This window comes from Haliotis cracherodii, unplaced genomic scaffold, assembly GCF_022045235.1.
Source record: "Haliotis cracherodii isolate W230 unplaced genomic scaffold, xgHalCrac1.p SCAF_34, whole genome shotgun sequence".
NCBI classification, from domain to species: domain Eukaryota; kingdom Metazoa; phylum Mollusca; class Gastropoda; order Lepetellida; family Haliotidae; genus Haliotis; species Haliotis cracherodii.
This window is the reverse complement of record NW_027266291.1, coordinates 725,128-752,505: the sequence shown is the minus strand read 5'-3', so window position 1 is coordinate 752,505 and position 27,378 is coordinate 725,128. Positions and strand designations below refer to the sequence as shown.

The following is a 27,378-nucleotide window of genomic DNA, read 5'->3' as shown; positions in this document are numbered from 1 at the left end:
CATGACATTAACTGACGGAACTCATGTTAATACCATTAACAGCGCTTAGTTGTACGCCGCTATGAGCAATATTCAAGTAACCTATTCCAATGATAACAGAAATTGGCTTTACTTTTTGTGCCAAGGTAGTGGAATGGAACCAAGGCCTTTGGCGTGACGAGAGAACTCTCTCGGCACTATCCTAACCCGATACAATACAGCTGTGAAATGCATTATGCAGTAACAATAATCGGAGGAGTTCTGCGTCCTCGTAAAACATTGCTTCGTCAACAAAGTACACACGATATTAAAAAACCCCACATAATTATAACATAGTTTGCATACAATGCATAATTGCACATAAGGCCACTGTCAGAAGAATAGCATTGCCGTTGTTATAAAGACGGGATGCTAGGTTGCAACCGTCTGTGCTGCAGAAGCAGTATTCTGCCGTGAAGTTGTCGGAAGGGTTTGTCCAGTAGTGGCATCCATCAGTCTCGTTGATGCCAAGGAGGGACCCCATAGGATAACACGTTCTGATAACGCCGACCCAGTTCTCTGAAAACGACAAGCAACATTAATATGATAATTGCAGTCATCTTTCTACATGCATGAATACATGCGTACACGTAGATGCACGTTTGTCTTTCAGGCGGTGTTGTGTCCTATGATCGGCGCCAGCAGCATGTAATTATACATGTAATTAAAACCGTGTTACACTGTACATCTTTACAACACATAGTACATACACGGATAAGCAGATACGTTTGACTTAGTACCTTATTTATGCCACCTCAAGAGAGTCTGCTGTATATGGCCGAGGTTCAACCGGACACTAATAGTATGTATTATACTCTCTCTCATTCGTCATTTTAATTTGTATGGCCATGTTCTCTGACGGATGTTATTGTGTGCACTCACAGCGCTTGAGGTTCGCTTCATTGTATATGTGAGTTTTTAATTTATGCCTGGAATATATTTCGAAATTCTACAGTAAAATATATTGAGTACATACACTGAGGGACAAATGTATGTATCCTAGTTTGTTTTTTCATGCAATTGAAAATCGAAAGAGCCGATAAATTTGATTTTGACCCCTACCATGACCCCTGTTCGAAAATGTAAATTTGTGGCGAAAAAAGCAAATTTATTCATTTTCAAAGATTATAAGTCTATGGTACCCAACATCAGTTGTGTATAACTATATTTAAATGAATTTTAAAGTCAAATTATTTTAAAAAATTGAACCTTGTAGAAGTATTCATTGAAGTAGTCATTAATATCGCTAGCTTTAGATATTTTCAATTGAAAATAAAATATATACTAAAAGCAAATATGAGGTGTGACTTTTTGATGCTACCCAGTGTATGTTGTGGCCAGGAGTGGCGTATTAAGGTTGAGTTGAAGTGGTGTCATCATTACGTACATGGAAGTGCAACTGTTTTGTTATAATCATTGCGTAATATGGTCTGTTTGATAGTGAAAATTTTACTTTCTCGAAAAGGTTATTTGTTTTATTATATTCTATCTTTGTGTTGTTTCGAACTGTACCGAAGTGTCAACATCTTAGACCTTCTGGTCTTTAACAGACCATATTAAGGTGCAGAACATCCGCTCATAAAACTTAAGAGTAGCTGGCGAAAGATGAGTAACAGACAGGAGCACACTGACCGACCAACAGACGGACACCAATTCATGTATTTGTCAGGTCTAATAATTTTTAAAAAGCTACGGATTCACCTTAACATTTACACCAGGATCACGATTGTTAGTTTTAGTGTTTTATCACGTGACAGGCACTTGAGGTGTGACATCTGATTCAGAAAGATGTAAGAAGTTACCGAGATTGCTTCTAATTTAGGAGAGGTTAAGGAATACGAGCGTAGACGAAATTATAACGGGAAAGCAATAACGGCATGGCCAATGGGATTCAGAACGTAGCCCCCCCCCCCCCCCCCCCCCCTCTCTCTCTGTCTCTGTCTCTGTCTCTGTCTGTCTCCCTCTCTCTCTCTCTCTCTCTCTCTCTCTCTCTCTCTCTCACACACACACACTAACACACAGAGAATGGTCGTTGTAAACAATATCACATGTAATCTTCAAACCATCTCTTTGGAGTCATAATATGGATCCAAAATAATTCAATGAACCACATAACGTGAACAAAGTCAAGGTGAATACAATGAAAGTTCAATTTGGCGTTTGGACTATTTGACTGTCAGCTATCACAAGTGTGTTGTCAGAGGGTAATCTAGAGGAATCCAGTGAAGGGAAAGAAGATTAGCCTGTTTGTTAGTGTCTTGGGACTCGTCCAAGTTGCAGTTAAATGTTATGACGACGAGACAGACGTAAAACCGCGAACATAACCACACTCAAGCTGTACGTCGTGGTGTGCCGTATGTAATTAGAAGTAGATAATAGAACAACACTTCAAATAGTTGGTGAAGCTATATGCAGTAGATGTAACCTGTTACAGCTATGTATAGTAACTATGAATTCAGGCTGAGGTAGACACTGGATCGTCTTTGAGATTGGTCTTTTGTTCTATTTGAAACAAATCTAAGATTTGATCTTCACCTTGACCTTCAAACGACATACAAAATATTCATCACGTTATTAGTATGATGTCCTAACACTTCTGGGATCCTGATTACGACAACCTATAAGCAGAAAGGAAAATATTTCCTTAGACGGGTCACATTATATTCTGCGAGATGTATAAATCGAACATCAATAAAACAGTTAACGAGGAAATATAGTCACACTTTTCTCCCCAACAAAACGTCTAAGGGGGACAGCGTGATATTTGTTGAGCCTCGAAGCTCTCAAAGGAAATATAAATCTAACAACATCAAACGAATGCCATACAATCTTTCTTTATGGCCAAGAAGAACTATTTGAACAGAATATTTGCGCATACATCGTTCTTGTACATGCATGCCTCCTTTGGGAATACATACAAGTGAACATTTTAGACGCTCGATCAAGAATAACGCTATTACGTTTTCCCGACAGATTTAATAAAATTATATTGACAATCCGAAATGTCATGTAGAATTAACATCGTATTAAAACTCATCATAAAATATGGCGTAATGAAGATGTTGGCGCTGAAGATGAAGATGAAATTGCACAGTGAGAATAAGCTGGCGGTCACAGTATATATTCTATATTATCACACAACATCCTTTCACCGAACATCTATCTCTGCAACAGGTTAAAACGCCGTAATGATACATGGTGGTGTACAATGTCACCCTGCTCCCTTGCCCGCCGCTATTGACACTCGTATTATAGTTAATGTCCGACAATCACCATGACGGGAACGTGCCAAATATGTTAATACTCATCAGGCCGGTGAGAGTGATCACTTGTTGACATTGTCTTGGGTATTGCATACACATGGAGATTTCATGTGTGTATGTACGTTTGTGTGTGGTGTGAGTGTGTGTGTGGTGTATGTGTGTGTATATGCGTGTGTGTGTGGTAAGAGTGCATGATATGTGTGGGATGTGTGTATGTGTGTGTGTGGTGTGTGTGGGGTTATGTGTGTGTGTGTGTGTGCGTGTGGTGTGTATATGTGTGTGTGTGTGTGTGTTTTAGAAAATAGCGGAAACATATTGAATGCTAAATTGATTCCTAATGTGCCTCCCATCATCAAGTTGTTCAAGGGAAGAGTGAGTAAAGTGAACCACAGAGTCAAGTTACAACTGTGGTGCATAAAACAGGTTATTCACAACGCTAATCATATGATCTCAATTATCAACATGAATAAGGGCACACATATATGAGAAGAGTAAAGCCCTTGGGATAACTTTAAATACATATTAATACGTCAATTTCGCGGATGTCAACATACTTGAATGAGCTAGTAAATATTGTGTGATAATTCTATGAATATATGAATAGACCATTGGGTTGAAAAATCATATCAGCTGAATGCTTCACCGATCTGTGTATTTTGTAAATATAAGTTGTCATGAGAAGAATTATATTATGATACCACAGAACTCATAGTTTTATTTTTGCTCAATTCAAAGGTGAGAGAATTGCTTAATATCATATTTGATATAGCTGTTCTGACATAAAAAAGTTCATCTCTCTGATTGAGGGATACTTCTTTGATTGAAGTATACCTCTCTGATTGAAGTTTAATTCTCTGATTGAAGTGTAATTTATTGATTGACCTATACGTCTCTCGTTGAGCCATTACTGTCTGACTGAGGTATAATTGTCTGATTGAAGTGTCATTCTCTGATTGAAGTATAATTAATTGATTGAAAAAAACTTCTGTGATTGAAGTATAATTCTGTGTTTGAAGTATAAGTAATTGATTGAAGTATAATCCGCGATGGAAGTTTACTTCTGTAAAAGAGTTATAATTCTGTGATTGAAGTATGTTTCTCTGTTTCATGTATTATTCTGTGATTGAAGTATACTTCTCTCTTTGAGCCATTACTGTCTGATTGAGGTATAATTTTCTGATTGAGGTCTATTTCTCTGATTGATGTACACGTCTCTGATTGAAGTGTAATTAACTGATTGAAGTAAACTTCTGTGTTTGAAGTATAAGTCATTGATTGATGTATAATTCTGCGGTTGAAGTACAAGCACACACAAATTGCCATAAAAGTGCAATAATGTTGACCGTGACGATAAATCACTGTAAATGGGACAGTAGGGCAAGATGATCGTTTCCCAAAAGCCAAGGACAAAAGGACAAGCAGGGTGATTATGCCATTGCGTGCTCAGATATATTCACGTTTACATCTGTACATATGATTTCTTAACGAACCTCGACAACTCGAGCTTTCAACTATAGAACCGTTAGCAAAACCAGAGGAATAATCCCCGAGACAACAAGCATGTAAGCGCTCCAACAGTCAGAAGGTTGAACATGGCCAAGGCAAGACAGGAATTAGAGTTTTTCCTCTACTCATTTATGATAATGCCAAATATGTAATCCATGATGTTGTAGACAAATTTACCAACTTACTTTTTGTCTCGTAAAACATTCAGTTAAAAACCTTATAAAAATCATAAACCTATGGTAAACAGCATGCACCATGGTTATCTATGATGAGTTAAACGAGGTAAACCCTTTGAAGCAAAACGTACATTTCAGGAGAAACCTAGATTGCACGACAAACAAAGCAGTTCTGTATGTCAGCAATCATCATGAAAATAAAGGTCTTTACTGGTCAACAGATACTGAACGATCTCTAACGTTATGATGTAAATACTTCTGTAAAGTTGTTGAATGATAGGCCCGTTACACAATCATACTTACCTCGTCCATTGTGAGTAATTGGTGGTTGTGTTTGCTTGCCGCACTTGATGTTCTCAGTCGCACAGTCGTACGTTGAGAACTGGTAGGACTTGAAGATCTTGCCACACGCATCGGAGTTGCTGTTATGACACTTGTAACACTTGATCGCAGCTCCTAAACGGAAAACGTTTGACACGATATTATCATTTAGGCAGGGGGTTAAGGCTGGCAGCTGTACGTTGGTAGGCACACACGGGAATAACAGATTAATGATTTCAAAACATTATAGTTTCATATTATATAATTATAACATACTGTGAATGCGTTGATTTAACGTCGCTTTGCAAAGTTTTTCAGTTTTATATATAGGTTAATTTAATGATTGGGGAGGGAGGACCAATTGGGAAAAAGGGGTACTAAAGTGAGCGCTTGGTGAGACCTAGCTTCAAGTAAGGTTACCGATGACCATCGTCGAGGCGAATTTAAAACCATCACCGCGAACAAAGGACCTCTACATCACTGAGCCTTCCTTGCGTATTGTCCCAACACAATCACGGCATTGATGTTCTGTATAGATGGGTAGCTGTTAGCAGAAGTGTTGGTATTATTATGTTTCTCCCTCATATTAACCTGATATCAGAAAGCTCTAACTGAGTAAGCATGAAAATGTTGTAAATTTTAAAATATGGAAGATCAATACTTGTGGACTAGTGCTTCCTTTTTGTTATCATATCTTGAACTCCGAGTCTTTTAGCACCTTTGTCATTAATGATAGGAACGAGTGCTTTTAAATTAAGAATTGACCTTCACTTTGTTTGAGTTCATTGGAGTATGAACCTTCATAGAGTGAGGGCCAAACTGCATGAACGTCGGAGCTTATGACGACGTTCATACAATGTTTGGACCTCACTCTTTTATGGTTCATACTCCAATGGGTGAGTGAGTATGGTTTTACGCCGCTTTTAGCAATATTCCAGCAATATCACGGCGGGGGACACCAGAAATGGGCTTCACACATTGTACCCATGTCGGGAATCGAACCCGGGTCTTCGGAGTGACGAGCGAAAGCTTTAACCATTAGGCTACCCGACCGCCCCCATGGCCATACTCCAATGAACTCACACAAAGTGAAAGTCAATTCTTATAATTTTTTATCACAATTTCTTACCTCAAAGGATGTAAGCCAAGATCTAAACACAATTTTATTTAGTACGTGTGACTTCATGTTTACACTGACAGCCATACAACAACCAGCTATATCACGGAGTAAAAAAGTTCTTCAAAAAGGGAGGTGGCATGGGCGTATGGATGCACAACTTGCTCTTCAGAAACATCTTACGCAGCGCATGTGTTCATATTATATCCTCATTAGATGAGAAAGGTCTGTAAAGAACTACCTCAGTAAGTCAGTCACAATGACAGCGCGTCGTAACACATTCACATCAAGTACAAGACGTCATAATGGCCGACACGATAAAAGTGACGGGAGTTGTTAATGTTAAGTTGTTAATGAACCTGTGGCGGTTACATGTGTTAGTCATCATTGATCAACTGGCCAATTATTGAAAGGTGAATAAAGATGCGTCAAACAGACACTAAGGTAAATCCACAGATTGCTGGAGACGCTCAATGTCAGCCTAGGCACGGATTGAGTCGATTCTACGATAGTTTATATGTGCATTTCTTCGTTTGTTCATTAGGATAGGAAGCATCAAGGATATTCGTGAACAATCATGCAGTCACGCTCTCTGACATTTCTCTATGTATATTGAAACGCTGAGATCAAGAATAAAGGTTCTAAATGGTCAGAAAGAACGCTTATGTATGTTTTCGTGCTACGGAATTCCCAGGGGTTTCCCAAGGAATGTGGAAGTAGTCCGTCAGTGTTCACGTCATTTCCAGAACACGATCTCGTGAAAAACGTATGAACGTCAAATTGTGTCGTTCATATACTTATGCACGTCAATTTCTCGGTCATGTGACCGACCTCTCGTCCAATGGAAAAGCCGTATATTGTGTAAACTTCAAATTAAAAAAAATATACGTAATTAATTCTTTGCAAGTGGATTGCTTCAATATGAATCAACAAGGAAAGCCATTTTCCTTTCCACCTCCTGCGATGTTATTTGAAAAGGCAAATATATCGATTGCTATTGTTCAGTGCGGTTATCTAAAACACTCATAATTAATTTCTCATATTAACAGTGGTTAACTATACAGTGTATACATCTAATGATACCGATAAATATATATATATATGTATTCCCATGTATCACATATAGTATGAATACTTTTCTCATACTCATTTAAGTTCATTTAAAGGAAACATCATTTGAAATAATTCATGCAAAAAATAACCATTATACATTTTATGCGAAGGAGGAGTGCGTGAGTGCGGACGAGGCAAGGACTGGTGATTGGGATATGACAAGGGAGTGACTAAGTGGTTGAGGTGTGTGTGTGTGTGGGGGGGGGGGGGGACAAGCCTGTGATGGAAGGAGGGAGTAAGCCAACGAATGTTTGCATGGGGAGGGAAAGAGGGAGTAAGCCAACGAATGTTTGCATGTGGAGGGAAAGAGGGAGTAAGCCAGCGAATGTTTGCATGGGGAGGGAAAGAGGGAGTAAGCCAACGAATGTTTGCATGTGGAGGGAAAGAGGGAGTAAGCCAGCGAATGTTTGCATGGGGAGGGAAAGAGGGAGTAAGCCAGCGAATGTTTGCATGGGGAGGGAAAGAGGGAGTAAGCCAGCGAATGTTTGCATGGGGAGGGAAAAAGAGAGTAAGCCAACGAATGTTTGCATGGGGAGGGAAAGGGGGAGTAAGCCAGCGAATGTTTGCATGTGGAGGGAAAGAGGGAGTAAGCCAGCGAATGTTTGCATGGGGAGGGAAAGAGGGAGTAAGCCAGCGAATGTTTGCATGGGGAGGGAAAGAGGGAGTAAGCAAGCGAATGTTTGCATGTGGAGGGAAAGAGGGAGTAAGCCAACGAATGTTTGCATGTGGAGGGAAAGAGGGAGTAAGCCAGCGAATGTTTGCATATTGAGGGAAAGAGGGAGTAAGCCAAGGAATGTTTGCATGGGGAGGTAAAGGGGGAGTAAGCCAACGAATGTTTGCATGTGGAGGGAAAGAGGGAGTAAGCCAGCGAATGATTGCATGTGGAGGGAAAGAGGGAGTAAGCCAGCGAATGCATGCTTTGGGAATGAGTGAGTAAGCAAGCGAATGATTTGAGGGAAGGAGGAAATTAGCCAGCGAATGAGTGAGCGTGGTAGGAAATGAGGAGGGAGGATGAGTTGATTACTGAGAAATTCTGTGAAAGAGGGAGAAAGTAAGACAAAGGTAAGGCAGACAAAACAAATGAGGGAGTGAGAAAGTAGATGAGTTAGCAGGAGGAAAGAAGCAGGTGAGTGAGTGATACCAATAAGACTACTTTCACTGATATGCGAAACACTGTACATGGAAACTTGATTTTAGTTTTTCTTTACACAACCAATATATTGTAGGGCTTTTAGAAAGTTTCGTTATCCTAAGGTTTCAATCAGACACAATATATATAATATATCTGTATTGCCATCCATCTTAAAATATTCTCCTCTCCTTTAAGATATGCCAACGTAACTAGGTTAGAAACTATCTCAAATACTGATAAGTTTTTAAGAACTTATTCCAAACTTTGAATTTGTTCTGCGCAACATAAAATTGTGATTCTACTTTATCTATAAGTATGCCCATCAAATGTGATTTAAACTGACGTGCGACGCCGACGAAGGTTATTAATCATTATGTCTACTGGTGTGCATGTAACCTGCATGTACATGATGTTTCTCGCAGCAGTGGCACTGCGACCAGCGCTTCCCCTGGGTGGTCTATCTACGTTCAAGTATTCGTAGTGTGTTTAATGCACAGATGGCTATCATGGGCTATGCGGTCCTAAGATAGACAACCACCATACCCAACACTCCTGCAACATTGGACTTGTTCATCTTGAGGGTAGTTCTGAGCACTGACGGACCTATTCTAGCCTCTGTAATGATCAAATAGATTTAACGTAACCACCAGTAAATATGTCTCTGAAAAAAACCCTTAAAAACTTCGTAATGGCAACAATTGAATGTATTTTTCGTTAGAATTGCCTTCGTTCTTTCTTGTATTGGACAGTGTTCTGCTGGTTGTGATCAGATAAGTTACAGCAACTTGAGTCTATCAAGTGTACAAAGAGAAGCCCTATGTATGTGTTCCAGGCATGTCAGATATATCATTTGTTAATGTGTACAGGACACATACATTTACCGGGAGCCGTCGGGTTTTACTTCTATATTCGTGTTTGTACTTTTTACATTAGGATTTATCATTTATCAACAAACGAAAATCAAAGTCAGTCCCTAATAAGTCAGACCGCTATATCTAGCCACTATATCCGACCACTATGTCTGACCACTATATCCGACCACTATGTCTGACCACTATATCCGACCACTATGTCTGACCACTATATCCGACCACTATGTCTGACCACTATATCCGACCACTATATCTGACCACTATATCCGACCACTATGTCTGACCACTATGTCTGACCACTATATCCGACCACTATGTCTGACCACTATATCCGACCACTATATCCGACCACTATGTCTGACCACTATATCCGACCACTTTATCCGACCACTATATCCGACCACTATGTCTGACCACTATATCCGACCACTATATCCGACCACTATGTCTGACCACTATATCCGACCACTTTATCCGACCACTATATCCGACCACTTTATCCGACCACTATGTCTGACCACTATATCCGACCACTATGTCTGACCACTATATCCGACGCACAGGAAAACAATCTGTAGTAGAGAGAATCGTTGCAACGTTTAAAACTTTGTTAGCTCTTCCTGCGACCCTGTGTCCAAAACCAATAATTTCAGCTTCACGCCGTGACAGAAGCGCATCATACGCTGTATCAGTAAACAATTGACGAAAGTTCACTGCAACAAGACCTCCGTTGAAATCTCGAGGTTTGGGTAATATACATTTCAAGTTAAAAATCCACTGCAAACTGACCGATCAGCCATATGTAAAGTAGGAGCTCCCCGCGACATATTTAAGTGACACGAGCCAACCCAAACAACAGCCATGTACAAACATATATCAATGGCTACATATTTTGTTCTAAAATATTCTGTTATTTACCATATGTGTATGTCATATAGGTATAGTTAATTGGCTGAACTGAAGTGCCGAAAAATAAAGAAATGCTTATTCTATTTCTTTTTCACACTTTAGATTAGCTGAATCAAAACAAAAGTATATAATTAATTACTTTAAAGATGTAGTGGTCGGTAAATACATTCCAAAATGTTGTTTTTTCATAATATAAATTTATTAAGATTGAGGGTCATGCTCAAACGAGATATACTAGAATTTCATTCCTTCGTGGAGACCATATTCGATTTGGCGCCCATATTGGATTGTTTTGGGTGGCCCAATATATGAAAATATTTGGAATGTCATAACCTACAACTGTGCCAAGTTTCATGTTTTTATCACAAAGTGCACAATTTGAAACGGCTCCACAAAAAGTGGTTCTCATCTGTAGAACTTGAAGTCACCACTGCTCCGCGTTTCCATTGCTTGTGGTTGGCAGGGACTCGGAATAGACACAGTGTATTAACTGATATACGGACAGCACGCTTTCCTCATAACTGTTATGATAATTGTGCACGTTTTGCACACAACGGAAGTAAGCGTGAGCTTTTCGTTCTCATGTTAAACAAGCACATTTCAGACTTGCGGACTAAATGTCTGCCATTAGCTGACTGCACTTGGCGTATGTCAATGACCAGACTGAAGCAGCGCAATCTCAGCTTAGTCACAACTGCAGATAATTAATTAAATGTTACAGCGAAAAGTAAAGACACAAATGTACTAAACTAATACAATTAAAATACTCTTTTTCTTTACTGCTTTAAACTCCAACCGTTGTCTTATGGTTGCACATTATCTCTTTTCATGAATTTTTTGACAGACTTATTTTATTGTTCATGTTAATCTACGCAAAACAGTGGTTGATATCGCGAGAAACGATCCACGCTGTAGGGGTACTACGACGCTAAACATAATAGTTAACACGTTGTAACCGTTAAGTGAAAACTTTGTTGAGGTATACGCCAAAATGAATAGTTTGTTGGCTGAAGTGGACAAACATGAATACCTTGTTTTCTTGAAAATACCCAAACGTAAAATAGTTTTGCGTTGATAGTATGAATGAATAGATTGTTTGATTGTGCTCAGCTAGGAAGGTACCCCCTCCACACACACACACACACACACACACACACACACACCACACACACACGCGCACCACCACCATCTTCAGATGCTCCCTACATCACACACAGTACTGACGCTGTCGGTGTATTGAACCACATTGAAGTACTGGCCGATTAACGGAACTCAAGTCCAGATGAACCTTCAGTATCACCTTAATTATTGCAATTAAAAGCAAACACCGTCAGTGATCTTTGCAACTTCACCTCCACGAGTAACCCATAAACTGTTTTTTCCTTCCCCACAAACGGCGTTTCTTTAATTCATCAAATTGTCAACATAAACATCCTCTACTTATGTACACAAACTTCTCAATTGAAAGGAAATCAGGAATTAATTCTGACATTTATTGAATTGAGTGTATATTGATTGCTGTCAAAGGTTGATATGTAGTGATGATTTATTTACAATTTGCAACTGATATTTCACTTTTCACCACAACGCCTGAACAGAAATCCATGCGTGGTAAGCAACAGATTCCTTGGAATACAAACGACGGCAGAATTTTGTTGGCAGCTTTGCGAGTAGCAGCGAAAGTTCGTCTTTACGGACCATATTCCTTCAAACAAAAATTAATTTCTCTAACTGTCCCTCATCAAGACCAATAAATGATTTCAATCATTATGGGAGGGCACTAAAAGACAAAATGTGTTTCATGCTTTTACATTGACGTACATTAACACAATAACAGAACAGCGATTGCTTAATTGACACAAAAATAACTTGAAATAAATTCAAATTAACGAAATGATTTGCTGTTTACCTCGTATTTTTTCTGTTTTGATATTTGTCAAGGAGACAAAAACATTTTAACTTCCTACAATACATTTTGATTTATATCGTATCATTATTGATGGTGCACTCAAAGTATTAAATAATCGCTGAAAATAGAAAAAAGCGCAAAAAGCTTTTTCGTACGGGAAGACATTTACGGTGGTTGCATCGTTGAGGTGGCAAATAATGAATTGAATGTAAAACAGAAAAGCAAAATCGGAATAAAGTCTCATAACAGTTTCATTGTGAAATTAAGTTTGTTCAACGGTGTGTCTTAGCCTAGCCTGTTGGGATAAGTATCATTGTTCGAAGAAATGTAAAATAAGCGGGTTGGTAAGAAAATAAATTCGCATTCCTTACAACTTAAATAATGGCCTGAAGCTGGTCTTGGCTGCCCTCGATTAGCCATGACGCACTTCAGCAAACGTTACATCGCGCTGATTCTAGGGTCAGGGGTATTAATCTGGTACTCTTTAAAATGATAAAGAAACACTTCAATGGGCGAGTGGCCATGCTCCACGATGCGGTCTACAGAGTCCTCTCCCTTGGTCGTGTCAGGATTCGCACCGATTATTGTCCTTCTTGCACTGTACCTGTGCTATTTTGTTTCACGGCGGTGGTTACAGCCTAGTGGTTACAACGGTTACAGCATTCACTCTCTTGGTTCGTACAATGACTGAAGCCGATTCTCGGTGTTCCCCACCGTGGCAAGGCTGGACTGTTGCTAAAGCCGGTGTGACATCATACTCCTACGCTTCACCATTGAAAACGTACTTCGTGACATGTTGTGAAACCCAACTGATTCGTTATTTCATGATGAACTTACTGCAGTTTGTTCGAAAATCTCATAGAAACTAAAACCACTAACCTATCACTCTTACATTATTTCCATAATAAGTCAATGTTATTCTCCAGCATCTATATAATCTAAACATGAGTGTGATTTCAAACGATGTGGAGAAATACTGTTCGTTGAAATATGTCAGTTGGGATTTACAGCAGTTCACTGACGTTCGCGCGTGATCCATGTGTCATGTTACTCATTAACAGCATGGTGATATCCCTTCTTGCTGTTCCTGAGAAAGTTCATTTGACACATGATCCAAATACGTCCCTCACACTCAATTGCACAACATTATTCATCACCGTGGTTCAATACATTATTGCAAGTGTAATCAGTCCCGAACTATATGACGGAATCGTGTGGCATCACTGAAGGCTTAGGAGACGCGTTACACGCAAATCACAAATCAAACATGATGACGATTAAGACTTGTGGAAGCAAATCTGTTTTATAGACCTCAATATGGATGATACAAAAGATTACCCAGTTTAAATTGTAACTAGATCGATGAACTTTCGACAACACAAGTTTTGAATCTTTACCGATTTTTATGTTTCTCCAAATTCCCAAATCTCCGACGAATTATTTTAGAATCTAATATTTTAAGACACAAGTGTGAAGAATATGGCCCCAATGTATGTATGTTTCTCGTGTTAATAGCAATATTCTTTAAGTCTGAACCAACTAACTGCGTTGCTAAAGGACGAACCCAACTGAATTTAACATGCAGCAACAGTCAACAGCCTTACCGTTATAGTACCTCGTTTCAGGGCGAGAAAGAACATTTTGTAAAGGAACAATATATGTTTGTGATAAAATATATGTTTGTGACAGGTATTTAAGTACTGTTGTAGTATGTTTTGCATCTTTTGAAGGCTAAACACCATATGACTAAAAGGTATTAAATCATCAGCAAATAGGATGTAACTGAAAACCAAACGAACGTTCTGTCTCCATTTCTATAACCAACTGAGTGATAAAAAAATGAAATAGGAAAGTGAGTGAATGAGTGAGTGGTTTTACGCCGCTTTTAGCAATATTCCAGCAATATCACGGCGGGGGACACCAGAAATGGGCTTCACACATTGTACCCATGTCGGGAATCGAACCCGGGTCTTCGGCGTGACGAGCGAACGCTTTAATCACTAGGCTATCCGACCGCCCCGAAATAGGAAAGTGCTTAGCATGCAACCTTGTATTACGCCCAAGGAGCAATAAAAATACTGGACATATTATTATTTGATCTCGTACAAGCTTTGACATTATGATAACTTGACTGCAACATCTTCCCCATTTTAACTTAATCCATGTTTATAAAATAAATTCCACAAAAGATGCCGATGTGGAGTGTCATTTAAAGCCAGGTAAAACTTACCCTTTTTGCGTGAAATATGACGTTCAACAATAGCATTTAAAACAAATTGGTTATCCACACTGGAATAATCCTTTCGAAGGCCGGATTGACATTCTGAAGAGAATCTGTCTAAAATACAAGCTTCTAATTTTTAATTTGAAATGAATACTTAACTAAGGATATTCACCAAAGTAATCGCCCTCTAATTATCTGTAAATGAGACTTCACCCTTTTTATGCAGAGGAACAATATCCCCGAAGACCAATTTTCCGGGAACACTCCTGATGCATAAAGGTTAGTAAAAATAACTAACTAATATAACTAAATATTACTGTCCAATATGTCAGTTCTTATGATGGAGCAATCTAAACCATATGTTGTCACTTCCTCAAAGTGGCATTCGTTTAGTTATCAATACTATCTTCACAAATGACATCATAATTGCAGAGAGAAATAAACAGCGCACTCACTTAAAACCCATTGGGATTATTCAGAGAATACTGTCCAGTCAGACGATGGACAATGCTCCCAAAACGTTACGTCTCCCACTTTGTTAATGCAAACAATTGACACTCGCATTTTCGCATTTAATCCATGTTTTACACTTGTACTTTCACAACCCAGCCTGGTCCGAGGACTGTCAACAACACTAGTATTAACCAGGGAAATCTCTGTATTCTGTTGACATGGGTGTTCTGTTTGTTTGTTGTTTAACGACGCACTCTGCAATATTCCTGCTTTTTGACGTCTGTTTACGTTAGTGTATGAAGTCAGTGTACCACTTCAGAGTACCTAGTCAGTGTAACACGTTAGTGTACCACGTCAGAGTACCACGTTAGTGTACCACGTCAGTGTACCAGGTTAGTGTATCACGTCAGTGTACCACGTAAGTGTACCATGTTAGTGTACCACGTCAGTGTATCTAGTCATTGTACCACGTTACTGTACCACGTCAGAGTACCACGTTAGTGTACCACGTCAGAGTAACACGTAAGAGTACCACGTCAGTGTACCACGTCAGAGTAACACGTCAGAGTATCACGTTATTGTACCACGTCAAAGTAACACGTTAGTGTACTACGTCAGAGTACCACGTTAGTGTACCACGTCAGAGTAACACGTTAGTGTACCACGTCAGTGTAACACGTTAGTGTACCACGTCAGTGTACCACGTCACTGTAACACGTTAGTGTACCACGTCAGAGTATTACGTCAGAGTAACACGTTAGTGTACCACGTCAAAGTAACACGTTAGTGTACCACGTCAGAGTATTACGTCAGAGTAACACGTTAGTGTACCACGTCAGAGTACAACGTTAGTGTACCACGTCAAAGTAACACGTTAGTGTACCACGTCAGAGTATTACGTCAGAGTAACACGTTAGTGTACCACGTCAGAGTACAACGTCAGTGTACCACGTCAGAGTACGACGTTATTGTACCACGTCAGACTAACACGTTAGTGTACCACGTCAGAGTACCACGTCAGAGTACCATGTTAGTGTACCACGTCAGAGTACCACGTCAGAGTACGACGTTAGTGTACCACGTCAGTGTACCACGTCAGAGTACCATGTCAGTGCACCACGTCAGAGTACGACGTTAGTGTACCACGTCAGTGTACTATTCATGTTAATGACATCATGAACGTTATTTTTCGGAATCTGCTTTACGTAAATTGTTGACTTTCCCACGGAGGATACGTCAACATCTATTATGGGAGTGTGCCGCAAAACATGTTGAAAACTTAAAGTCGAAAATTTAAATTCATCTCAATATGCCAGCTGAGGAGCCTAAACACGGATCGAATAAATATGTGAGTTTTGTTCAGATACTGCCAACTACTACTACTTCTGCTGCTACTAGTACTGGTACTAGTACTACTAATAATAATACTAATACTAATATGGGAGGCTATTGATACAATTTCGGGGGGTCAGGCTCGCTGACTTGGTTGATGCATGTTATTGATCCCAATTGCGTGGATCAATGCTGATGTTGTCAATCACTGGATTGTCTGGTCCAGACGCGATTATATACAGACCGCCGTCATATAGCTGGAACATTGCTGATTGCGGCGTTAAACAACAAACAAACAAACAAACATGACAGAATAGTATTGTGCCCTTTTGCACACATTTATTTGTCTGATGACCCTCTTGTGAAGATGTCTTCATGATGAAAACAAGGCATTCCACAGTTTTCGTAAACGAGCCAAGGATGTCGGACATAATCTCAATGTCGGTGTTGATTTTGTTGATGGTTCTGTACTGCTGGACGGTCCATAAATGAGTGTCAACCAAGGGAAGTGCCATATCAAATCGGCTTAGATTCAGTGAGAGGCTTTTTGAACGACCACTGCATCGAGTTTATGTGCACAGTTTTGAGAAGATCAGCAAACCCGCAGAGTCCTTCGATTGGCTCAAGTCGGCTGGTCTGAAAAGTGAAACAGTCACTTCCCACTCGAAACCGTCAATGTGTGATTTTGTATCATTGTCAGTAGATGCCCAGTTATACCATAAACAAGGTATATCAAGCGACATGATGAAGTCCTCGCCTTGCTTGTTGTTTTGATACAGAGGTCCATCCATGGTACGACACGGAATATGTAGAGGGCGTCATGGTAAATGATAAATACACAATTCTTTGGTATTGGTTCGTATACAGCCTCAGACGTATCCTCGCTTTAGAGTACCAAGTACCAAGTCGTCCGACTCTCGGTGCCTTAGAGTACCTCCCAATCTGTTGACTGACTTTTGGGGAGTACCCGGGTTTTCTACCAGGAATAAAGCCCTTTTGACAATCTGGCTAATGCAGAAAGCTGCAGTTTTGGGGAGTCTTCACATTCTCCGAAAAGTTCTCGGGGCTTGACTAGGCAGCGCTTCCTGGGAGAAGTCCCATTCGCTGTCTGGGCTGCGTGTAGAGGGGTGCAAGGACCCTGAGGTGATGATGAAACTAAACAGCCTGACTGTGCCAGGATCACTCAAACCCTCTTTGCTGCATATATTATTTTAATCTGGTAATAATAATAATGATAATAATGATAATAATAATAACAACAACAACAACAACAACAACAACAACAATAATAATAATAATAATAATAATAATAATAGTAATACTTTTTTCAGTAGGCAGTTCCGTCGCGATATCTACTGACGACCCTCATTCTCTCTTATGCACCTATGTGAAGCCAATTTCTGGTGTATTGCTAAAAGCGGCATGAAACCACACACGCTCATTCAATCTTATGCATATCTTTTATGCACATCTCATTATCACGTTTCGCATGGCCTGCACGTGCAGCATGTGGTTTTTTAAATAAAATGTCAGCTGTATATTTCTTGGGATATCAATTTATTCAATGTGATGAAATGGCGATCTCCCGCTGATCCTCCAGCTATGCTTTATAACTGAATTAAGAAAGTTCATTATCTGGTCATGTCCACGGAAACTACTCGGCGTTAGATTGTGTCTGTGTCTTAGATCGTGTCTGTGTACTGGGAACGACCGTATATAGAATGTTCCGAATATTTCCTGTCTGCAATTCGGATACCAATGTCGGTTACGAGTCCGTGGTACCTAAGTCAAGGTTTAAGGAGGCGTCAAAAAGAAGACACGCTGCCAAACGCTAAATGTACAATACTGCAGCAGATGTATCACATACGCGCATGACATGTATCATATGAACGGCAATACAGAGACTAACTAGTGCCAATCTGCAATAAACACGGTGGAACCCTGCACATATGTATGGCCACAGCTTTGAGACAATCATTTGATGATATTCCTGCGCTAGGCAACTAATTTGCCACATGGGTGTCATTAAAATGTTTCCCCGAGTTTGAACACTAGTGATTTATTGTTTTTACACTGTCTTAGAGTATTTTACTTTGAAAGTTTTTATATTGTAATAATATAATTACTCCGGTGGGAACCACCTTCTATTGATGAGGTAGCGTTTCGTTTCACATCCACACTGCTCTGTGTTCACACAGTAAATATTCCACAAAGCACAAGAGGAAGTCTCTCATCTCGCATGGAAGATTGTTAAGACCAAACACTGATTCTTCAACATGCAATGATCGTGAAAAACATTCGCTTTCATGGAGGAGTGAGAGTTCAGATTTTCAAAGGTGGGCTAAATCGGATAATATCAATAATAAGATGTAATACCGATGTTATCTAAACGTTGGAGGGAATATCATAACATAGTGCATTGGTACAAAGCACCACACTGCCGATGACGCATGTTCCTCATGACTTGCCCTACACTGCCACACACACACATGTACCCCATGACTTGCCCTACACTGTCACACACACACGTTTCCCATGACTTGCCCTACACTGCCACACTCACACATGTACCCCATGACTTGCCCTACACTGTCACACACACACATGTACCCCAGGACTTGCCCTACACTGCCACACACACACATGTACCCCATGACTTGCCCTACACTGTCACACACACACATGTACCCCATGACTTGCCCTACACTGTCACACACACACATGTACCCCATGACTTGCCCTACACTGTCACACTCACACATGTACCCCATGACTTGCCCTACACTGTCACACACACACATGTACCCCATGACTTGTCCTGCACTGCCACACTCACACATGTACCCCATGACTTGCCCTACACTGTCACACACACACACACACACACACATGTTTCCCATGACTTGCCCTACACTGCCACACTCACACATGTACCCCATGACTTGCCCTACACTGCCACACACACACACACACACTCACACATGTACCCCATGACTTGCCCTACACTGCCACACAGACACACGTATCCCATGACTAGCCCTACACTGTCCCACACACACACGTATCCCATGACTCCTCCTACACTGCCACACAGACACATGTATCCCATGACTCGTCCTACAGTGCCACACACACACACACACACACACACAAACACATGTATCCCATGACTCGTCCTACACTGCTACACAGACACACGTATCCCATGACTCGCCCTACACTGTCACACACACACACGTGTATCCCATGACTTGCCCTACACACACACACTCACACATGTACCCCATGACTTGCCCTACACTGCCACACAGACACACGTATCCCATGACTCGCCCTACACTGTCACACACACACATGTAACCTATGACTTGCCCTACACTGCCACACACACACACACACAGATGTGTAACTCATGACTTGCCATACTCTGCCACACACACACACACATGTTCACCATGACTTGCCCTACACTGCCACACACACACATACATGTATCCCATGACTTGCCCAAAACTGTTACACACACACACACTTGTATCCACTTGTATCCCCCCCCCCCCCACACACACACACACACATGTACCCTACACTACCACACTCACACATGTATCCCATGACTTGCACTACACTGTCACACACACACACACACACACACGTATCCTATGACTCCTCCTACACTGCCACACAGACACATGTATCCCATGACTCGTCCTACACTGCCACACACACACATGTATCCCATGACTCGCCCTACACTGTCTCTCACACACACACACACACACACACACACACACACACACACACACACACACACACACACACACACACACACACACACACACACACACACACACACACATGTACCCCATGACTTGCCCTACACTGCCACACAGACACACGTATCCCATGACTAGCCCTACACTGTCCCACACACACACGTATCCCATGACTCCTCCTACACTGCCACACAGACACATGTATCCCATGACTCGTCCTACAGTGCCACACACACACACACACACACACACAAACACATGTATCCCATGACTCGCCCTACACTGTCACACAGACACACGTATCCCATGACTCGCCCTACACTGTCACACACACACACGTGTATCCCATGACTTGCCCTACACACACACACTCACACATGTACCCCATGACTTGCCCTACACTGCCACACAGACACACGTATCCCATGACTCGCCCTACACTGTCACACACACACATGTAACCTATGACTTGCCCTACACTGCCACACACACACACACACAGATGTGTAACTCATGACTTGCCATACTCTGCCACACACACACACACATGTTCACCATGACTTGCCCTACACTGCCACACACACACATACATGTATCCCATGACTTGCCCAAAACTGTTACACACACACACACACTTGTATCCACTTGTATCCCCCCCCCCCCCCACACACACACATGTACCCTACACTACCACACTCACACATGTATCCCATGACTTGCACTACACTGTCACACACACACACACACACACGTATCCTATGACTCCTCCTACACTGCCACACAGACACATGTATCCCATGACTCGTCCTACACTGCCACACACACACATGTATCCCATGACTCGCCCTACACTGTCTCACACTCACACACACACACACACACACACACACACACACACACACACACACACACACACACACACACACACACACACACACACACACACACACACACACACACACACACACACACACACACACACACACACATGTGTATCCCAGGACTAACATATTTCCATATATATTAACTTGGGTATTCTGTAAGAGAATCTTAAGTATGTAAATGGAATATAATTTATTTCTGTGAATGCATGGTCCCTGTTCATTTCAAGCCATTCATATACGATTTGGACGATTCGCATTGGGACATTTTCTGTAAATTGGAAACTTAGGTAGCTAAGTGATGTATGAATTAAATGTTAGTAAGTGAATTCGTCTTTTACCTTCGGTGGTGCCCCCTGCAAATTCACCTTAACTACTAGCTGTACTAAAACATCTGAAACTCAACTTGAAATGGCAAAATTTGTCAAAATATCAAGCCTGCGTCCAAGAAATTGATTTGTATATTTGCTGAAATAAATAACATTTACATTATGATCGGTTTTTTTGCACAGCTTTATGGTTGCCATCTTGAATATGTTACGCATAGGTCCATTTCATAAAAAGTTCTAAAATCGACTCGAGCATTATGCTGTGAACCTTTTATATGCATACAAAGTGAGTGATATCAGGGTTGTCAAGAGGTATTCTACATGATTGTCCAAAAGTAGATCAATAATCAGCCTGCATCAAATTATGGTGTTTATATATGGTTTCCTATGGCATATAACACATCAAGGTCGGTGAATAACACACAAGATGACAAGCCAAATCCTGAGCATACACCCAAGCGTTGTTCCGATGTAGCTAAGCCGAGAATGCAATATTAGGTATCCTACTCTGACATTATAAGAGTAAATTTGTCCCAAATTGTGCAAAAGATTTTCACCTGGTAACATCACTTGTTAAGTAAGTACTTCAAGAGATGTACTGGAACACGTGTTAGACGATTATAGTGGAATCAGGCACACGTACCTAGAACATATACCGGATTAAAGGTTTCTGCGAGAAAAAAATAGTTTTGTCGGGATATATGACATTCGATTTGCCATGGGTTGGTCCATATTTACTCAATACCAAGTATTGATACCTCATTGGAGAGGTATTTATATATGGATTCCAGTGGTATATCACACTTGAAGATCAGTGGATCACTAGTGAGATGACAGTTCAAAACGTAATCATACCCCCAAGTGATATACAGCAAAACCGGGCGAAAACGCGATATAGGGTACCATACTTTGAAAGGCTGTAACAACAAGTTCGTCCCAACTTTTTTCTTGTTAACATTCAAAATCATGTTTAGTATGTTTATGGGCTTTAAAAAAATTAGGTGGGGTTTGGATGTGTGTGTGTGTGTGTGTGTGTGTGTGTGTGTGGCGGGGGAGGGGGGGGGGTGCTCGTCGGTCATACCTAGCCCACGGCCTATTGTAATATGCAGCTACCAGCCGATTCGTCTCGCATCAAAACACGGGCTGCATGGGTACTCGCGGGCAGGTGACCACGGAGTACGCTGATCACTGTGTTGGATTAACGAGACTGATTAATGAGTGATTTCGGTAATTCGTTGCAAATTAGGTGTGTCGGAGTCGGAGTGCGAGACCGTCGGATTAATGGGTCTAAATAGCACTGATTTAATTGGTTCCCATCATTAGTGTTGGATAAAGCCGATTGTCGGATTAACGAGTGTCGGATTAACGAGACTTGACCGTATGTGTGTTATCTTGACTTAGGAGTTTATTTCTAGGCTATTGGAAAATCTTTCAGGTCATACATACGCAGGAACGCCTTTTCGCGATTCATAAACACATACTTATTATATAGTCTGAATCGTACAATACAGAAATGTATTAACAGATCCTATGCCAAGGAGATGAATGCACTACTCATTACCTTTCTGTCACTGGTGTGATAAAAAAATGTGCTTGTTATGCACTGGCATAAGAATTTGGCTGTCAGGACCCCGGAAGTTATTCGTTTGGTCAAGATATAGTCGAACCTCATTGCGTCTGGAAGAAAGCTCGGGTTATCCGACGTTTGAGACATCAGGGGAATGTTGTGCTTAATTTGAATACATGGGAGTCCCAAATGAGTTCGAGACAGCCGGGTATTCGACACATCCAGGTTCGACACTACGAATTTCGACTATATGTAATTTTTAGATAGATTGTACATATGCTTTCGAGGTTATGATTACACAATGTGATGGTATATTCAATGATATCAATTCAATGTATCTTAGTCAACTGCATTTCTTGCAACACTTTCGCGTCCATTAGGCACAAGGCACTCTTGCCATGTGAATGAATTCAAAATAGTATATAACTAGTGTGTCAAAACAAAAAACAAGAAGGGCCGATAACTCTTGTCTGGTTGTACAACCACTGGTGAAACCTTACTTGTCCTTTAAACATTATTTACTTAACCGAATAATATTGCATCGTGCATGCTAAAAAAAGAACCTGTTGACATATTTTTAAACAAGCTAAACTAACTTGAACTTAAAACAAATATCAGAATTGAAACTAAAAATAACTTCTTGAACCCCTGACCTGACTATTTGATGACAGGGAATTAATAATTAACTGGAGACTACTAATAACATTATCCTGAGTTGTATGAAACTATCTGCATAAGAAATAGATTTAGAAAATGCAAAGGAACCAACTTCAATCATCGGTAATCAAACCACGACTAAAAACATGTTGTAATTATGTCAGTGGAATGAGACAAAATAAAATATAAAATAATCAGTACATATCAATCCCTGAAAGTGGTTAAGAAAGGTGATATGTTATTTAGGACATCAAATTGAAAGCCTAATAAAAGTTGGTTGTTCTATTATCAGTTTTCACATTCTACATCTTCTCTGCGAACAACCCAAACAGGGTCACTGTAGACTGTAGAGTATTAATTGTGTTCTCAAACCCCGAAATTAATATTGTAATAATATTTCTATTCCTGTGATTGTTAATAAATATTGCATTTTCATGTTCTCTCGTGACATTTCTTATTCTAAAAGAATATTTCTTTTCAATATTTTCGGAAATTGAGATGGTTTAGAAACGTAACTCACATTGACTAACATAACATGCTAATTAAGAGCAATCTTGAAAGTATCAATTCATCTAATTCAATCAGTCTAATCGGTGTAAATACAACAGAAGCATCAGTGTAGAACAGTTCATAATATCAATGTCACACACATATGTCACTCTTGTTTAAATAAGCAGGTACTGGTGTTATATGATGTGTTTAGTGATGAAATACGGTGTTCATCTGAACGTGCTGAAACATACTTTCAGTTCAATGGAGTGAAATAACAAGCCTTTCAATCGGTTGAAACTGTTTGTTCAAACCACTTAACCACTCAACAATCAACAATGTAAGATCACAATGAGAAATAAATAATCACATCTTATTATTGTTTTAAACGGATATGTGTGCATAACACTTCTACCAGATTCACAGTGAAACATACAGGGAACACACGAGGAGGTATAAGTGTAACCATGTGAATTTTACAACAGTCATAGTGTCGTTCTGTTAAAGTAATCAGTCTCATTAGTTTATACATTATATAAATATATTTAGGTACCGTTTAAGTGTTATCTGTTTCTGTACATTATATAAAGTCGACATGTAATGAACTGTAGACTGAACAATCACTGGCCGTACATCAATTGAGTGTGTATTCATTTCTGACATAATTATATTGGTACAGAAAAGTAAATATCAGTTTGGTAAAATATTTTTTCAAAATTTGCAGATCAAAACTGTATTTCACTTTAAATATGCGCACATCCTCTAGTAATAATTCAGTAAAATGAATACAGCTCAGGCTCTCGCCAGTCACGGGAGAATTAGGAGAGTTTTAATATTTTATAATATGTAGATTTCGAATCGACATGACGATTATGGATTGATGTTCAACCGCTGGACATGTGGTTTTCAAAAGCATCAAGCAGGAGATTCATAGGTTAATATAATCGTATTCTTACAGCTGTATGCACGGGCAACTTCAGACGCAAACTAACCAATGACGAACGTCAAGAGAGTACAGGACATGTGCAGTGACACCTCGCGAGTCCGGATTGCCTGGGAACATCTAGAAATCACAAGCGAAGTTTGGAAATCCGGAACTTGGCCGGCGCCTGAATAACAGGGTTCACACCAAATATTTATACAGAACAACTTTTAAGAAAGGCGGAATGAGTTCTGTACTGTAACGGAAATGTAGATAAAGACAGCGGAGGCCATGCTTGATATTGCTTTTATATGAGTCTTGAAGAAGCAGTTACAGGAAGACTTAAGACATCAATGAGGTCATGGTATTCTGGAAAACGTTATCTCGGGTACGGCTCACAAATTGTCATACCTTCTTTATACTTTCTAACAGTTTTACCACTTACATACTATGCAGAGTCATCTAAAGCATCATTTCATAAATTGTTTTAAGATCCTTGCGTGTTTCCATCTTATCACGAAAATGTTAATATTTTGACTTTCGACTACCCATTCAAACAGTAAGATGGAAAGATGGAATAACATCGATACACGACAATGACCTACAGTTATAGGTGATGAATACCAATATTTATTTCTATGGGACTACTTTTGACGACATAAGGAATCATACATATCTGCATATTTTAAAAACAAAATGCATTAATCTCATGGAATAAGTGTATGTGAAACAGGCCTCATCAAAAGCAAATTTCCTCATCAGTTGACCTCAACATTCTGTGTATGTAGTCTTGGTTTGAAGACAAGTTATGTTGTATTAGTAACACGGAACTGTTGCAGCATCAGTAAACAATGAATACACTGGAGTCGCATCATTCTTCTGTCGGCGCTGTATTGTAATTGAGTGCTTGAGTTGTGGTGAGTAAATTGAAGCTTCACCATGGTCGGAAGGATACACAGCGCTAACGGTCATACTCATCGTCGGGCAACGATGATAGGGCATCAACGACGTGATCATTACTGCCTGCAACTACAGATTGAGTGAGTACCGTTTTACGCCGCTTCGGGAATAGGCCAGAAATATTACGGCGGCCGTGGGACACCAGAAAAGGGCTTCACAACCAATTCAGGTGTAGTCGTGTCACCATGTGTTGTTACGCACGATGTATGATCAGTTTGGTGAATAAAGATGGATATGGTACACAAATATTATTATTTGCATAAACATGTTTATGAACATAACAGTATATTGCATAAATGTCAGTTCATATTCCTTCACATCCAACTTTCGTTTTACTTATACATGTAGTGGAAGGCATGATATATTGTGACATATATTGTAAGGTGTTTGCATGGGATACATCGTGACACAGTTCAAACTATATATGTTGTAACACCTATGTTTTTGCATGGGATATGTTGTAACAACAGTTGTTTGCATGGGATTCATCGTGACATAAGTTGTCGCATTGAATATGCTATAACGGCATTTTTTTATTGGAAAACATCATGACAACGGGTATTCGCATGAGATACATTTTAACACCAGGTGTTCGCATTGGGTACATCGTGACACAGCGGGGTGTCGTAACATCCTTACTTACAGCCTCATACCAGGCTCTGAAGACGACTAAAGATACCACATAGCAATCATTTCTTTCTGCAAACGGACAGCAGATTAGGTTTGAGGACATTCGAGTACATATGGTAGCGGAGATTAGTGGCTATAAATATTTCATAAACACGTGTGACGCACTCACATGCATGTTTATATGATATTTGTACGCGCTAAATGGCAATATCAACATACTTCTGGTTGATATGGTTGGTAACTGACACAATTGTGTCAATAAACTTTATAAGGGAGCGTCATGTACCACACAGTGACATTTCGGGATTTTCAAATCCCATTCTTTGTGTTCACTAAAACCATTTAACGCATGCATAAATGTTACCACTTTTATTTTTCCTAATGCATCTTTCCATAAACATGAAACTGCAGATAGCATGATACTTCATAACACAATATGTACTTGCCTAGAGTGAGAAGTGTCAGGCAGGTAATCCCTTGTACCAACATCCGGGGCATCACCAGCGTTGTAGCATCAGCGTCGTCGCACTTGCCCCTCTCGACTACACTGCCGAGCAGCTACACGGTGATGATCCACACCGCTCGTGTCCAGGGCGGGTCTATTATTGGATGAAACCGACAGGCAATGTAGAGGTATTGTTGATCACCGCTGTTGGTGGGCAAGGTTATTATTTGGCAAGGTTGTTTGGAATTACTATTGATTATCTGATGCTGGAAGTGAGATTGTTGATATTTGTATGATGATATTGTGAACTATCATCATTCCACCTTGATTGTGTCTGCAAGAATGAGCATCATAATTCATATTCTCGTAGTTGATGG

At 40.2% G+C, this 27,378-nt stretch overlaps 1 protein-coding gene across 1 annotated transcript; it reads right to left on the bottom strand.

Moving 5' to 3' along the window:
* Positions 1-304: 304 nt before the first annotated feature.
* On the bottom strand, positions 305-27,079 carry LOC139477710 (UPAR/Ly6 domain-containing protein crok-like). The gene is made up of 3 exons (XM_071260104.1): positions 27,003-27,079; positions 5,267-5,419; positions 305-537 (listed from the first exon to the last, which is right to left on the bottom strand). Exons 1-3 carry the CDS (start codon positions 27,052-27,054, stop codon positions 305-307), a joined length of 438 nt encoding a protein of 145 aa, XP_071116205.1. The 5' UTR covers positions 27,055-27,079.
* Between the last annotated feature and the right edge of the window lie 299 nt (positions 27,080-27,378).